General features: G+C 41.9%; 1 protein-coding gene across 3 annotated transcripts in view; it reads right to left on the bottom strand.

Moving 5' to 3' along the window:
• ndel1b (nudE neurodevelopment protein 1-like 1b) overlaps positions 1-17,442 on the bottom strand; it is a 26,950-nt gene extending 9,508 nt beyond the window's left edge. For 2 of the 3 annotated variants that reach the window (XM_058049675.2, XM_058049678.2), the window contains exons 1-3: positions 17,284-17,442; positions 6,606-6,702; positions 103-256 (exon numbers count right to left, since the gene is read on the bottom strand). In XM_058049675.2, coding sequence (XP_057905658.2) covers positions 103-256; positions 6,606-6,691 — 240 coding nt within the window. In that variant the 5' untranslated portion in view covers positions 6,692-6,702; positions 17,284-17,442. The remainder of the gene's footprint in view (positions 1-102; positions 257-6,605; positions 6,703-17,283) is intronic. The other variant, XM_058049679.2, reaches the window with a different exon arrangement.

Here is a 17,442-nt window from a genome sequence, read left to right as displayed (position 1 = left end):
TTTTTTGTAGTAAAACCTAAATAACCTTTCTCACTTAGATGACCGTTAAGTAACCATAAGTCAGAAACAAAAGAAACAAAATAAATACACTTAAGCCATTACCTTGAGGTTGTCCACCTCATTCTTCAGCCTCTCATTCTCAGTCTGAAAGTCTCGCAGCCGTTGTTCAGCCTGGCCAAGCTGTGCCTCCAACTCAGCCTCGAGCTCTCGACTCCCCTCCTGGAACTCCTGAAGCTCCTCCTGGGTGTCATGGCAGCTGGATGGCACAAACACACACAGGGGTTACACAAACGGTCATTTTGCTTTTAGACATGAGTAAATTAGCTAAAATGCTAACATGCTAACAGCTACCATGCTAGCACCTAGCAAGAGAGCCTCAAGTTTAGAAAGTGCCGAGGTTGTCTTATAACCTCCCTACATCATGGCATGTGTGTATTTGCCTTTAGACATGAGTAAATTAGCTTAAATGCTAACATGCTAGCAATTAGCATGCTAGCACCGAGCAACACAGCATCAAGTCATGAAAGTTGCCAGGCACTGCTGTGGTGTCTGTACATGTCATGTGTTGTTTTCCAATTGAAAGCAGCACTTGCCTTGTCATGGAGTACTAAAGAGCAGAGAGGTGGTGACGTACGAGTCGACTATCGATTGCTGATAACACAGCATAATGCTGTATCAGGAATTCTATAAACATTTTGATATTTTGATACTCCGGTCTTTGAGGTGCCTATAGTCACTGTGCTTCATTACTTAAATAAAACTTTGTACTGTATGGTGTCAGCTGGGAAGGGAATCTTTGTAATTGCACATGTCGACACACTGTCGTTTTTGAAGGGAGGGGCGGTGAGGAGGAGGAGATGGTGGCCATTACAATGAATGGGCACAAATGACTGAAAAGGCTGAATCGCTCATGTCGAACAGGAGCTTCATACGGCCAAACGATTCGAGATATTGACACCACAAGACGGCCGTGAGTGGCCCGAGGGTCGGGGCTTCGCATAGATCTGCTCGTTTTGCATATCGGTTGAGAAACGACTGCAAGAGGACGAGTCGAAAACATAGAAAATTGAAGAGTGTCTTTCACATGGGAGTCAACGGGTGAAATTTTGCAATTTTGCACTCTTCTTGCTTCTAAGGGCCCAGAAGGCAATCCGTACATCTCTCAGACATAATAGACATAATTTCCATTTTTGGAAAGGGGAGAAAAATTCCTACGTTTTCACCAAAATAAATCAAGCGAGCTAAAACGGTGTGGCCAGGAAGAGGAGTTGTTCGCCTCTCCTGCTCTAGCTTAGTGGGAGACAAGGGCCCTGCGCAAACCTCCTTCTGACAAAGATAGAGCCGAAACTAAACATCCAACGAAAAAACCAATTAGCCACAGAGAGTTGAGAAGTTTCTCAAAAATTAGCCATTAATCACATTTCTACGTGGCTGTATGGCTGAGCTACAAGGCTGTGAAAAGTCTGTAGATTCTCATCTTTTCTCTGTTCGCTGTTCTAAAAATAGAAACAGGTGTACCTAATCTAGTGGCCAATTTTTGAACGTTTTGGTTAACAGCGTCGCCATGGTTACACAAACCTTTCTAAAAAATAAATGCCGCTGTAGTCCTGAGTTTCACGATCCCGGCGGTGTACCATGTGGGAGTCCTCTTTACGGTTTTGGCTGCATTACGCGCACAAAAAATGGGAAGATTAAGATATAATAATAATAATAATAATAGCTAAACAGCAATAACAATATGGGCTTGCTCATAATGCAAGCCCAGTGCAACAGTTACAATAGAAGAATAAAAGTTAACAGCAAATGTCACAATAACACAATAAGAACAACCAAAATAGGTAGAGCAGTGGAGGTAGAAATTACCAAAGCTAAATTAACACAACACAGTGAACTGAAAATGTTAAATATGCCTTAAAATAAGCAAGCTATGTAAAAGCTTTTCTAAAAAGATATGTTTTTAATCAGGGTTTTTTGAGGGTGGGGGTGATGTGGTCAAACTTTCGCACCCTCATCAGGATTCTGGCAGCAGAGTTCTGGATGTGCTGCAGCAGCTGGATGTTTTTGCTGGGAAGCCTGATCGGGAGTGTGTTGCAGTAGTCCAGCCTAGAGGAGACAAAGGCATGGACACGTTTTTTGGCGTCAGTGAGGATAAGTGTGGGGTGGAGTTTTGCTATATTCCTGAGATGGAAAAAGGAGGTTTTGCACAGATTTTTGATGTGACCTTCGAAAGTCAGGTAGGGGTCCATTTTGACACCGAGGTTGGCAACTGCAGATGAGAGGTGGCTATCCTGGCCAGAGAAGGTGATGGTGGTGATAGTGGATGACCGGGTCTGGTGTGGGGTGCCAATGAGGATAGCTTCCATTTTGGAACTGTTTAACTGGAGGAAGTTAGCTGTCATCCATGCCTTTATCTCGTTCAGGCAGGTGGAGAGTGTGGACAGAGCGACAGAGGGTGCCCGACTTGTTCTGATGTACAACTGTGTGTCGTCCGCGTAGCAATGGAATGATATTCCATGCCGGCTGATGACATGGCCAAGGGAGAGGGACACCACAAGTGACAGGGAGGATGACTGATTTATGACCCCCCAAGGACACATATTCCGTTCTGCCTGTGAGGTATGATGTGAATCACCCAAGGGGGGAGTCAGAGAGTCCGACGTAGAAGTGTAAGCGGTGAAGAAGGATGTGATGGTCAACCGTGTCGAAGGCTGCGGTGAGGTCGAAAAGGATGAGCTATGATGGAGAGCCAGCATCAGCTGCCATTATTAGGTCATTGATGACCCTAACCAGTGCTGTTTCGGTACTGTGGCTTGAACGAAACCCGGACTGGAACTTCTCGTACAGGCAGTTTGACTCAAGCTGGCTGGGGAGCTGTGCAAAAACCACCTTTTCCAGTACTTTGGAAAGAAAGGGGAGGTTGGAGATGGAGCGGTAATTGGCAGGATCATCAGGGGTCTTTTTGAGTAATGGTATAATGACAAAAAAAAGCATAAAGTAACTAAGAAAAAACAAAGTTGTAGAAGAGTTGATACTAAAAAAAGTATTCAAGATCACTTACACATACACAGTACACATATAGCGGAATAATAATAAATATAGCAACTTCTGATGTTAATTTCAGACTTAAAATAATGTAGTGATTTAAGCCCCACCCATTTCTGGCTAAACCACGCCCACATCTGGGTTTTGACCCACTCATTCAGAGTACAGATACGGATACAGATAATTTAGATAAGAGGAAAAAATAGATAAGAGAAGCCTGTTAAAAGTCTGGGTAAGACCTGCACCTTGAAGGACACCACAGCACTCCAAGCGACATCAGAGGAGTTGGGGACCTGGCTGGTAGCAGTCAATACCAGGCAAGTTTATAGCCTGGATCTACCAACACGGCATCCTGCCACGTCTACTCTGGCCGCTGCTGGTCTACAATGTGCCACTGACCACCATCGAGGGCTTTGAGAGCAAGGTCAGCTGTTTCCTGCGGAGGTGGTTGGTCTTACCACAAAGCCTCAGCAGCATCACCTTGTACGGGAGGAGCATCAAGCTGAAACTGCCCTTCAGTAGTCTGATGGAGGAGTTTATGGTCACCCGAGCAAGAGAGGTGCTGCTGTATAGGGAATCCAGTGACATGAAAGTCTCCTCGGCTGGCATAGAAGTACGAACTGGCAAGAAGTGGAAGGATCACGAGGCAGTACACCAGGCTAAGTCCCGCTTGCGACACAGTGAGCTGGTGGGAACAGTGGCTTCCGGCTAGTCAGGCCTTGGGAGCAACCAAAGACCTCACTTCAACGAGGCCCAGGGAAAGGAAAGGCGTCAGGTGATCCAGGAGGAGGTCCGTGCAGAGGTAGGTCCGTGCAGGGGTAGAGGAAGCCCACTGCACTAGGACAGTAGGGATGCGGCAGCAGGGAGCATAGACCTGATGGGAGGAGGCAGCTGACCGGAAGATATCGTGGACAGAGCTACGATTTGAGCCACACCGGATCGAGTTCCTCATCCGGTCAGTGTATGATGTGCTCCCAAGCCCGTCAAACCTCTTACGCTGGGGCTTGGCGGAGAATCCACTGTGCCCTCTCTGCCGGAGTGCTGGAACGCTGGAGCATCCTGAGCTGCTCCCCAAGGCCACAGGGGGACGGGCGCCATGACCAAGTGCTGCTGGTCATCACAGAGGTCATCAGCACAGGGATCTCCACCAGTAAACACCAACAACCAACAAGGCAGTCCATCATCTGTGTTAGGGCTGGAGAGAAGCCAAAGCAGTGCCAGAGTCAAGCAGGGGGGCTGCTGGCGACAGCTCGAGATTGGCAGCTGAAATTCGACCTGGGGAGGCAGCTCAAATTCCCGGAGAACATCGCAGTGACCACTCTCAGGCCAGACATGGTCCTGGTGTCAGAAACAACTAGGCAAGTGGTCCTGCTGGAGCTGACTGTTCCCTGGGAAGACCTCATGGAGGAGGCCTTTGAGAGGAAGAGGGCCAAGTATGAGGAGCTGGCAGGCGAATGCGGAAGCAGAGGATGGAGGACCTGATGCAACCCCATCAAGGTCGGGTGCAGAGGATTTGTAGGCCAGTCTCTCATCAGAGCACCAAAGATGTTGGGAGTGAAGGGACAGCACAGCAGAAGAGCCATCAAGAACATCACTGATGCAACAGAACAGGCGTCCAAATAGCTGTGGATCAAGCGGGGAGATCCGTGGGCAACAACTAAAGCTACTTAGACACAAGCAGGGACTGATCAACCCGGGTGGGTCGCCTGGGCGAGAGTGTCTGTTGTGAGACCCGAAAAACACCCAGTGAACCCAGGATACAACACTGATGATGTGTCTAAGTTGCACCGAAAGTGTATGTCAGAACTTGATTGGCGAACAGAAAGGTGTAGTTGCTCATCGCGAGTAATCTGCCACAGAAACTGTCCTCCCCTTCCCAACTGGGAAAAAAAAACTATGGATGGAGATGCAACGGAGCCTTCATCCCAACGCTTACTGAGGCGTTTGCTCGGCAGAGTAAATAAACAAAACAGCGCAAAATGGTGCATTACTCAGTGTTGTTCGCTCTCTTAAGCCTTCCTCTTAAAAGGAAAACTGTACTTTTTAGGCATTTAGCCCATCATGCACAATCTTTATGTGAGACACAAACACATACGTAGATGTCTGTCTTTTCTGCGTGTTCCTTCTAAAGATACAAAAACAGATGAAAAGTACTGCACATGATGGGATCTGCCGATGCTGGCTACTATTAATACATTTCCAAAAACCAACAGCGTTTTATGTTTTTATATACAGTACATGCGGTGACTATATAGTAACGGGTACATTCATGTAATACTTACAGTATTTTGGCCATTCTAAGCATTAGTGGAAGTTTGAAGTACTTTGTGAAGCAAAGGTGAGGAAAATACAGAGAAATGGAACCGCTAGATTTTGTAGCTTGTGCAAAATCAGCACAACGTATTGGATCTAATCGGTGGTGTTTCATTGTGACCACTTTAAATTGCCACAGCAATGTGATTCACTCACCTGTGCCATCATTTGATTTGCTGCCGCTAATAAAATACTTCTTTAGGTGGCACTGTTTCATCACTTTTTGGTGTTTTCCTTCAGAAGTTGTTGAAGAATTAGACGATGTTGGCAGGGACGCCATGATAGATGTTTTCCTGGTCAAACGATCGCTGATTGGTTGATCGCGAACAAGAACGGGTGTGGGTAAAACGCGGACTGTGGATTGCGGACCGCGGTCTAAATAAACGATTCTGATTGGTCCATTTCAAGACTTGCAAGGATCGGTTTGCAAATTACCACCGGAATTACGCAGTCCATGTTTTACCAACACTCAACAAGAACCGCTTTTAAAAAAACTCTTTGCAGTAAGGCATGCCAAAGTGCACTTGCCCGACGGGAAGATCACTGATTGGATTTACTTGCCTGAATTTTGTTTTAACTTGCCCCGGGCCATCAGTACATCGTTATTGTCAAGCCCTGTGGAGTCAGCTCAAATATGTAGCCTACCTGATGTGAGGCGCTATTTGCTAGCTGGCTAGTAGCTAGCTGGTTTGTTATGGCCAAGTGTCAATACTAACAATGTTAACGATAATAATAATGTCACTGTAGCCTGGGTATTATGCAGATCACATTCTATGTAAATGGAGCATTGTTGGTGCTGTTTAAGTATTTTGCAGAAGGCTTATAGGTGGATCCCATATGGCAGCATTGTGCTATTTTTTTTTTAACACAGAAAAAAAAGACATACGTGTTCATGTTCATGCACAGTTCTTTAAGGAATAATACCCAATGTTAATTATTTATTCAAGTGCAATTCAAACATAGTTATGTAGCCACAGATTTCAAAATGCTTGTCTGATTATCATTTTCCTCAAAGGGGTTGAAACTTTAAGATGAAGGATAACTGCAAATATTTACAGTTGGTCAAAACCACAGCTACTCACGAACAAACTGCTGTCCTGAAGTGATTTCATATATTTCCTTTCCACTGTGTATATTAGTGAAAGGAATCTGGATTGTTCCAAGTCCAAACACAGAGTAAACTCGGACATTGCTATATAACCCACTTTTCCTAAAACTTTGTGGCAGTACATTTGAGGCATAAATCATACCTTTTCTTATATTTAATGGCTTGGGACTTCCAGTAATCCACTTCTTCGTCTTTTGAGGAAAATTTGGGACTCATCTGTTTATCCATATCAGGACCACCTGCAGGTTCAGGAGAATAGTCATGAGCTTCCATGAAAGAGATGCAAAAGCGGAATGAGTTTCAAAGCCGTGTGAAACCCCCCCAGCAAAATCACGTCACACAAGTCTCTGAATGCATCCACAACCTCTCAGTGGCCTGTAAAATGGACACACTTCTTTTCAGCTATTTCATTCGTAGAACTTCCATTGCTGCAGAAGCCTTTCTTGCTGAACAGTCCTCAGGAATTGCATCATCAACATTCCCTCTCACCCGCACTCACGTGTCTGTGTGCTCCCCATAATCATGAGGGAAACAAAGAAAAAAATCGACATGATCGACATGTGAGTGCGAAAATCGACTAGGTATGCCTGCAAACAGCCACAGCAAGAGAAAGTCACCACACCACTCTCGTCCGATTCGTCCGAAGTTGAAGCTTGTGAAAGCAGAAAGTGAAGAAAGAGTCAACACACCTAAACTGGAATTAAGTAAAAGCGTAACACATCAGCTGTTTCATACTTACCACGTTCCAAATCATCCAAACGATTGGCAGCGTCCCTGAGAAGCTCGGACACCGACTTCCTGGTGGACCCCGCCATTATTGTCCCGGTAAATGTATACTTTTCTCCCTGTATACTTCCTCTTGCTGTGGCCGTTTGCAGGCATACCTAGTCGATTTTCGCACTCACATGTCGATCAACCAATAGGCGAACAGTTCAACCCAAGACATACTTAGGACCGCCCCCTCATTTGAATAGTTTTTCCTTCTGCATTTCTATGAGGACCAAAACTGCCAAAATAATAAATAAATAAAAAAAAGTGAAAATAAAAACAAAAATGAAAAAAAAAATCAAAAAATTAAATACAAAAAAATAAATATAAATGGAAATTAAAAACAAAAATAAAAAAATATATACATAAATAAATAAATAAATAAAAGCAAAAATAAATACAAAAATAAAAAACAAGATTCAAAAATTAAAAAAAAAAAAATTTTGTTTTTATTTCCATTTATATTTATTTTTTTGTATTTAATTTTTTGATTTTTTTTTCATTTTTGTTTTTATTTCCACTTTTATTTATTTATTTATTTATTTATTATTTTGGCAGTTTTGGACCTCCATAGTTTTGTGGGACAAAAAAAAATGGCAAATGCCTGACTCGCTGCTTTCAACATTAACACCTACTGGGAAAAATCTTGTGCCATGGTGATCCAAGATGTACAGAGAGGCACCACTCAGAAAACATACTGAAATGAAAACATATGTGAATAATTACACAACAATCCTAATTACACAAGAGTGGCAAGGAAATGACCACACTCTTCAGTGAAAGCAACAATTTAATATAATTAATCAATGAGTACGTTTACATGCAGTCAATATTAGACTGGTTTCTGAAACATTGGGAATAACCAGTTTCCATGCATGTACAATATGGTTGGGTGATATGGACCTTGGGACCTCACCCCAATAATTTTGGGGTGTATGGTGCATTTGTAAAGTATTCACAGCTATTAATTTTTTCCCCACATTTGTTTGTCACAGCCTTATTCCAAAATGGATTAAAGTCTACAATTCAAAAATTCTACACACACCACCCCATAGTGACAATGCAAATTTATTACAAATAAAAAGAATAATAATCACATTTACGTAAGTATTCATAGACTTTGCCATGAAGCTCAAACTTTAGCTTAAGTGCATTCTGTTTCCACTGATCATCCTTGAGATGTTTCAATAGCTTCATTGGAGTCCACCTGTGGTAAAGTCAGTTGATTGGACATGATGTGGAAAGGCTCACACCTGTCTATAACATCCCATACCAGGGTTGACAGTGCATGTCAGATAGTACGTGTACGTATATATACACACCTATAGGTGTGTGTGTGTGTGTGTGTATATATACTACATATACACACACACAGTATATATATATATATATATATATATATATATATATATACATACATATATACATACACATATATATATATATATATACACATATATATACATATATATACATATATATATATACACATATACATATACACACACACACACATATATACACACATATATGTATATGTGTATGTATATATATATACACATACACACAACAATAAAGGCAACTTATGAACAAGTTTTTGCTTTGCTCTTTACAGATTTCAATAGTTATGCATTCTAAGATATTGTCAATAGCAACTGACATATTCTTTACTACTTTGTAATGTAGTTGTTTGTCCACATACAGTCGACTCCTCCTCCCCTTGAATTGTTCCTGTTGATGCAGGTCATCTCATAACCTTACAGCTCAAAGTCTGTGCCTTTATTGTTGTTCAGCCAGGTTTCCAAAGCGGTTACTTTGAAAGGCTCCTTGAATAAATTCAAATACTGTTTGATGTTGTCATAGTTTGCGTACATGCTTCTGCAGTTTATATGTATGACTGACAACTTGTCGCCAATATTGTTATTGTATTGCTCTTCTGTATAATAACGACAGTCAATTCTCATGTGTGAATTATTTTTTTTTGTCCGGATCTACAGTAAACCTCGAATATATCGGACTCGGATATATCGGAAATTCGCTCACAACGGACAGATAAAAAAGAACCGATTTTTCTGTAATGCATTTCCAATAAAAATTTATTGCATATATCGGATTTTGCCTATTTCGGACAAAATCTCCAGTCCCGTTCCAATGCATTTCCATTAAATTTCCCTCGCATATATCGGATGGCCGCATCGTGGTGCTCTGATTCGCCGAATCGTGACAGGCCGCTATACGACGTCATTTGCAGCATTTGCAGCGTTGCCTGCGCGTCCAGGTACATTGGAAACATAGTCAAGGAAGTGCCTTTTTATAACAGATAAAATCCGATTCACGCATATAGCGGATATAAATCAGATATATGCGTAAAAACGGACATTTTCCGGTATACGCATATAACGGATTTCGCTTATATTGGACAAAACCAGTGGGAACAATATTGAATCCGATATATTATATCCGAGGTTTACTGTATATCCTTTTCCAATTCCAATTGTGTGTGATTTGTAGAGCCAAAGGTGTCCAATTGTAGATCTTCTTGTGTCATAATGGTGATGTTTAAGGCGTTTTCCATTTCCATTTTAGTATTGTTCCAGATCCTTGGTATTTTTGACAACGAGCACACTGGCAGGTGGCACTCCAAGTAGTCTGAATCTTTCCCTGCTTTCTCAGGTCACATGGTTTCTCCGCGATTTCAGCATTACGTTTGGCCAGGTGGTCATTCATGTAGACATTTGTAACTTTCAGCTTCTTTCACTGTTTTAGTACAGTGGTCTTGGATTTCCTGTTAGTGAACTTGACGATCACAACGGGTGTGGTTCTGTTCCTGCCATACAGTGGGATGCAAGTGTCGATCCATTACTTGTTGCTCCGTTGAGGTGACATCCATTTAGTCTGCTTCCTCCCTGTTCCTGACTGCCCTGGCATAAGACCTGGGTTTGATCTTCAGCCCCGTCACTATTATGTCGTTCATCCTTGTATTCTGATCCATTTCGTCGAGTGTATTTTTCAGATCCTGAATTATTTTGTCTTTCTCCTCATTATCTTTTTTGATGATGGTATGACTCTCTTGTAATTCATTAGGGTTTGAACGTGCTCATCCATCTTCTGCTTCGTTTTTTCCAACTTGAGAGCCACCTTTTGCAGTTCATCGCCGTTTTTTCGTACTTTGTCAATGTGTTAGCTTGCCTTTACAACGGTCTTCGATATTTAATGTTCGTTGTTATAGCAAATATAGTCTCTCACCACTAGATGTTACAGCCTGAATGTCCCCACGAAGGTTCAGAGTTGTTATGGAGGTTATGGAGGCTAAAAGCAGCCACCAGCTAGCTAGCTAGCCTTGTAACGGCTATCGACTCCTCACAGTTTGTTGATGTGGTGAGTTCAGACCTTGCTTGTCCTGAATTAAGACAGAGTTGCCACAGGGTTCTCAGCGAAGTAATTTGAGGTGCTGACACGAGTAATTTTCCCAACAAAAACTTAAAAGCTCCAGCAGCAGTCAGAGCTCATGCCGTGCATGTCCCCTTGTCAACAGGAAGTGACCTAGGGCTAGGGTTAGGGTATTGTATGAGGAAGTCTAGCGAGACAGAAGTATGTTCAAGTGGTGCAGGACATGTATGAGGACTGTAAGACAGTGGTGCGATGTGCTGTAGGTGTGACAAAAGAGTTCAAGGTGGAGGTGGGACTGCATCGGGGATCAGCTCTGAGCCCCTTCTTGTTTGCTATGGTGATGGACAGGCTGACAGGTGAGGTTAAATAAGAATCTTCATGGATTATGATATTTGTTATGATGTTTTTTGAGACTACTTTGGTTTGACAACTCCATACATATATACAGTGCATCCGGAAAGTATTCACAGCGCTTCACTTTTTCCACATTTTGTCATGTTACAGCCTCATTCCAAACTGAATTAAATTCATCTCTTACCTCAAAATTCTACACAAAATACTCCATTATGACAATGTGAAAAAAGTTTTTTTTGACATGTTTTGAATTTATTAAAAATAGAAAACAAAAAAATCACATTTACATAAGTATTCACAGCCTTTGCCATGAAGCTCAAAATTGAGCTCAGGTGCATCTTTTTCCCACTGATCATCCTTGAGATCTTTCTACAGCTTAGTTGGAGTCCACCTGCAGTAAATTCAGTTGATTGGACATGATTTGGAAATATAACTGTCTATATAAGGTCCCACAGTTGACTGTGCATGTCAGAGCACAAACACCAAGCATGAAGTCAAAAGAACTGTCTGTAGACCTGCGAGACAGGATTGTCTTGAGGCACAAATCTGGGGAAGGATACAGAAACATTTCTGCTGCTTTGAAGGTCCCAATGAGCACAGTGGCCTCCATTATTCGTAAATGGAAGACGTTTGGAACCACCAGGCCTCTTCCTAGAGCTGGCCGGCCTTCTAAACTGAGCGATCGGGGAAGAAGGGCCTTAGTCAGGGAGGTGACCAAGGCCCCGATGGTCACTCTGTCAGAGCTCCAGCGTTCCTCTGTGGAGAGAGGAGAGCCTTCCAGAAGGACAACCATCTCTGCAGCAATCCACCAATCAGGCCTGTATGGTAGAGTGGCCAGACGAAAGCCACTCCTTAGTAAAAGGAACATGGCAGCCCGTCTGGAATTTGCCAAAAAGCACCTGAATGACTCTCAGACCATGAGAGACAAAATTCTCTGGTCTGATGAGACAAAGATTGACAAGAGACAAACTCTTTGGTGTGAATGCCAGGCGCCATGTTTGGAGGAAACCAGGCACTGCTCATCACCAGGCCAATACCATCCCTACAGTGAAGCATGGTGGTGGCAGCATCATGCTGTGGGGATGTTTTTCAGCAGCAGGAACTGGCAGACTAGTCAGGATAGAAGGAAAAATGAATGCAGCAATATATAGAGATATCCTGGATGAAAACCTGCTCCAGAGCGCACTTGACCTCAGTAGACTGGTCATGTACCTTGACCATATAGACAGTAGATATTAGCACACAGCCAAGATCTCAAAAGATTGGCTTCAGAACCACTCCGTGAATGTCCTGGAGTGGCCCAGCCAGAGTCCAGACTTGAATCCGATCGAACATCTCTGGAGAGATCTGAAAATGGCTGTACACAGACGTCTCCCATCCAACCTGATGGAGCTTGAGAATTATTGCAAAGAAGAATGGGCAAAACTGCCTAAAGATATGTGTGCTAAACTTGTGGGATCATATTCAAAAAGACTTGAGGCTGTAATTGCTGCCAAAGGTGGATCAACAAAGTATTAAGCAAAGGCTGTGAATACTTATGTAAATGTGATGTTTTTGTTTTCTATTTTTAATAAATTCAAAACATGTCAAAAAAACCTTTTTTCCACATTGTCATAATGGAGTATTTTGTGTAGAATTTTGAGGTAAGAGATTAATTTAATACAGTTTGGAATGAGGCTGTAACATGACAAAATGTAGAAAAAGTGAAGCGCTGTGAATACTTTCCGGATGCACTGTATACACATATACAGTTGTATTCCAAATTATTCAACCCCCACAGCAATAATGCGTTTTAGTAAGTTTGTCATTCATTTTTCATCTTGTTTATAATCAGATCAAAGAAGGACTTGTAAATTAGACAAATGCAACTTAAATCAAAACAATACTTTTGTAATATACCAACAAATGTCCTTTCTGTGATTACCACTTTGACAAAATTGTTCAACCCCATGGTCACATACATCCTTAATACTTAGTCAAACACCCTTTGGCAATAATAACGTCCTTCAGACATGACACATAGCTTGACACAAGTTTCTTGCAGCGATCTAGAGGAATCTTAGCCCATTCCTCATGGGCAAAGGACTCCAGTTTACTGGCATTTTTGGGCTTTCATGCTACAACTTCCTTCTTCAAGTCCCACCAGAGATTCTCTATCTGATTTAAGTCAAGCAATTGCGATGGCCATTCCAAAATCATCCAGCACTTTGTCTGCAACAACCAAGCTTTGGTAGATTTGGAAGTACAAAAGGTACTTTTTTATGGTCTGGGCCAAAACTTGAGCACCTCCCTCTGATAAGTCCCAAAGCAGTTTTTTCTCCACCTTTTGCTTCAGGTACTGGACAGCAGTCGCTGACAACATCCTCAGCCCAGGTCGCATTTCCACTGTGCCTTGAGTTTTAAATTTGCAAATAATGCTTCAGATTGTGACTTTTGAGATGTTGAATGCCTTTGCTATGTTTTTATATCATTGTCCTTGCTTCTGTAAAGAAACCTTCCTCTCTGGACTTCTTTGACCATTCCCTGGACTTCAAAGACACCACTTACTAACCACGGAGCTGAGCATCAGAGTCGTTTTAAATCTGCTGGATTTTTTTTTCTGTCCACATCTAGAGGTGTTTTCAACACTTGACTGAAAACACCTGATTGAAACCTCTGTTCATATGAGTGGTCATCTTCAGGGGTGAATAATTGCGTCAGTGAGCAAACCACTCAAAGGGCATTTGCCATTGTATCAGAAAAAAAATATTGTTGTAATTTTAGTTGCATTTAGTTATTTTAGAAGTCTAGAAGTTTATAAACACGATTAAATGTTTTTTTTCAATTCCCGAACATCCTTTCCTGCAATGGGGTTGAAAAATTTTTAATGCAACTGTATACACACACACACATATTCACAATTTCTGTGAAAGACTGATACACTCATACATTGACATATCCACGCACCCTCCCCTCCTCAGTTCTATGGTGCCCATAAGACATGCTGGAGTTGTGATGATTATTTTATATTTTTAGACAGTAGTGCTCGACAAAGTCTCAGGCACGAGTGACAGCTGAGGAACTGCGGTGGGACTGCGGAGGGAGGTGCTCAACTTATGAGACAACTGTGTGTGTGTGTGTGTATATATATATATATATACTTATATATATATAGTATGTCACAAAAGTGAGTACACCCTTCACATTTCTGCAAATATTTTATTATATCTTTTCATGGGACAACACTGAAGAAATGAAACTTTGCTACAATGTGAAGTAGTCAGTGTACAGCTTGTATAACAGTGTAAATTTACTGTTCCCTTCAAAATAACTCAATACACAGACCTTAATGTCTAAACTGCAGGCAACAAAAGTGAATACACCCCTAAGTGAAAATGTCCAAATTGGGCCAAAAGTGTCAATATTTTGTGTGGCCACCATTATTTTCCAGCACTGCCTTAACCCTCTTGGGCATGGAGTTCACCAGAGCTTCACAGGTTGCCACTGGAATCCTCTTCCACTCCTCCATGACGACATCACGGAGCTGGTGGATGTTAGAGACCTTGTGCTCCTTCACCTTCAGTTTGAGGATGCCCCACAGATGCTCAATAGGATTTAGGTCCGGAGACATGCTTGGCCAGTCCATCACATTCACCCTTAACTTCTTTAGCAAAGCAGTGGTTGTCTTGGAGTAGGGCCCTATAATTTCCGCGTTCGCGGAATTGGACAATAAAAACGGAAATTATTTTGAATGCGGAATATCGCGGAAATGCTGTTTTCATGAGAAAGAGGAACATAAACCTGGGGAATCGTTCCCGGAGGTCGGTAATCAATGTGACACAATACCTGCCTACCGCTCTTTTTCAAACATGGCACTCCCCCGTCTGCGAAGAAGTTGCGCAATACCACACTAACGCCGAAATACAGAGCCGAGCAGTACCCAGGTGACTTCTATGTATTTGGTGAGATGTTATTTTGTACTTTCTGTCAACACTCAGTTGACTGGAAGCGAAAAAACACAAAACACATGTGATGACCACTTGTTATCCAAAAGTCATCTAAAAAAAAAGAAACGCATAGCGCTAACGCTAGCAAGCAGCCCCGACAGACATGCGTTACTGCCTCGTTCAAGTCAGCGGACTTAAGAAAAGACTTTGTCGAGGATTTTGTGAGCATGTGTGCTGAGTAAAAGGTAAAACAAAAATGGAATTCCAAAAAATTAAAACGAAAAAAACAGAATTTGGGAAAAAATAAAACGGAATTTGGGAAAAAATAAAACAGAATTTATAGGGCCATATTGGAGGTGTGTTTGGGGTCGTTGTCATGTCGGAATACTGCCCTGCGGCCCAGTTTCCGAAGGGAGGGGATCATGCTCTGCTTCAGGATGTCACAGTACGTACATGTTGGCATTCATGGTTCCCTCAATGAACTGTAGCTCCCCAGTGCCGGCAGCACTCATGCAGCCCCAGACCATGACACTCCCACCACCATGTTTGACTGTAGGTAAAACACACTCGTCTTTGTACTCCTCACCTGGTTTCCGCCACACACGCTTGACACCATCTGAACCAAATAAGCTTATCTTGGTCTCAGACCACAGGACATGGTTCCAGTAATCCATGTCTTTAGTCTGCTTATCTTCAGCAAACTGTTTGCGGGCTTTCTTATGCATCATCTTTAGAAGAGGCTTCTTTCTGGGATGACAGCCATGCAGACCAATTTGATGCAGAGTGCGACGTATGGTCTGAGCACTGACAGGTTGACCACCCATCCCTTCAACCTCTGCAGCATTGCTGGCAGCACTCAGGCGTCAATTTTCCAAAGACAACCTCTGGATATGACGCTGGGCCCGTGCACTCAACTTCTTTGGTCGACCATGGCGAGGCCTGTTTTGAGTGGAACCTGTGATGTTAAACCGCTGTATGGTCTTGGCCACCGTGCTGCTGCTCAGTTTCAGAGTGTTGGCAATCTTCTTATAGCCTAAGCCATCTTCGTGTAGCGCAGCAATTCTTTTTTTCAGATCCTCAGAGAGTTCTTTGCCATGAGGTGCCATGTTAAACTTCCAGTGACCAGTATGAGAGAGTGTGAGAGTGATAAAACCAAATTTAACACACATGCTCCCCATTCACACCTGAGACCTTGTAACACTAATGGGTCACATGACACTGGGGAAAGAAAATGGCTAATTGGGCCCAATTTGGACATTTTCACTTAGGGGTGTATTCACTTTTGTTGCCTGCAGTTTAGACATTAAGGTCTGTGTATTGAGTTATTTTGAGGGGACAGTAAATTTACACTGTTATACAAGCTGTACACTGACTACTTTACATTGTAGCAAAGTTTCATTTCTTCAGTGTTGTCCCATGAAAAGATATAATAAAATATTTGCAGAAATGTGAAGGGTGTACTCACTTTTGTGACATACCACACACACACACACACATATATATATATATATATATATATATATATATATATATATATATATACACACACATATATATATACATACATATATATATATATATATATATATATATATACATACATATATATATATACACATATATACACATATATATATACACATATATACACACACACACATATATATATATACACATATATACACACACACACACATATATATATACACATATATACACACACACACACACATATATATACACATATATACACACACACACACACATATATATATATATATATATATATACACACACACATCTACAGCATTTCTTGTCAAAATGTGAGTTAAATTTAAGGAGAACAAGAGTTCAAAACAGAGTTCTCCTATTTATTTTTTTTTTACATTTTTGGTTTCTCCATCCTCTTATCACAAGTGTCTGAGGATTAAACGCATGACTAGTTTGAGCACTATAATCGGACATCAATTTCTAAAGGGTGTGCTGGTTAAAAGAATAAACAACAACTGAAGAACATGAGCTGACGGTGACGACACAGCGGGTGTACCCATCTAAAAAAGAATACCGTAAATTTAAAAAAAACGACCACAACAATCTACCCTTTTACATTAATTTCAACACAATTATTTGGCCACCATCACATGAAGTCCAAATTTAGCTCAAACATGTCCGGGCTTTAATGAGGTGGCACATTTAAAACGTTTATATCAGCGTTTTAAGGGAAAATACATGTGGAATGGTCAGTTTTGAAATGTACATGTTTGTTAAAACTACCCGTCAAAGCCGCACGACACAGAAGGTTTGAGACATTCACCACAGAGGTCGAATTGCTTCGACTGAAATACATTCAAAAGCGATTCATATGAAATTTAAATTCGGTACCTGTTCATGATAAATAGCTATCAATTGGTTAGCTGGCTTCCCCGTCGCGATAATCCAAAAATGAAGACACACCACAGACCCTCGTCCCTCGGCCTCGCTAGCTGCTGAATTGTCGCTGGTGTTTAGGAAATTGCCAACGCGTCTCCCGGAAGCGGCGGA

Source organism: Doryrhamphus excisus, linkage group LG16 (assembly GCF_037039965.1).
Source record: "Doryrhamphus excisus strain RoL-2023G ecotype Guam linkage group LG16, RoL_Dexc_Guam_v1.1, whole genome shotgun sequence".
In the NCBI taxonomy this organism is placed as follows: domain Eukaryota; kingdom Metazoa; phylum Chordata; class Actinopteri; order Syngnathiformes; family Syngnathidae; genus Doryrhamphus; species Doryrhamphus excisus.
This window is presented reverse-complemented; position numbering and strand designations above follow the sequence as displayed.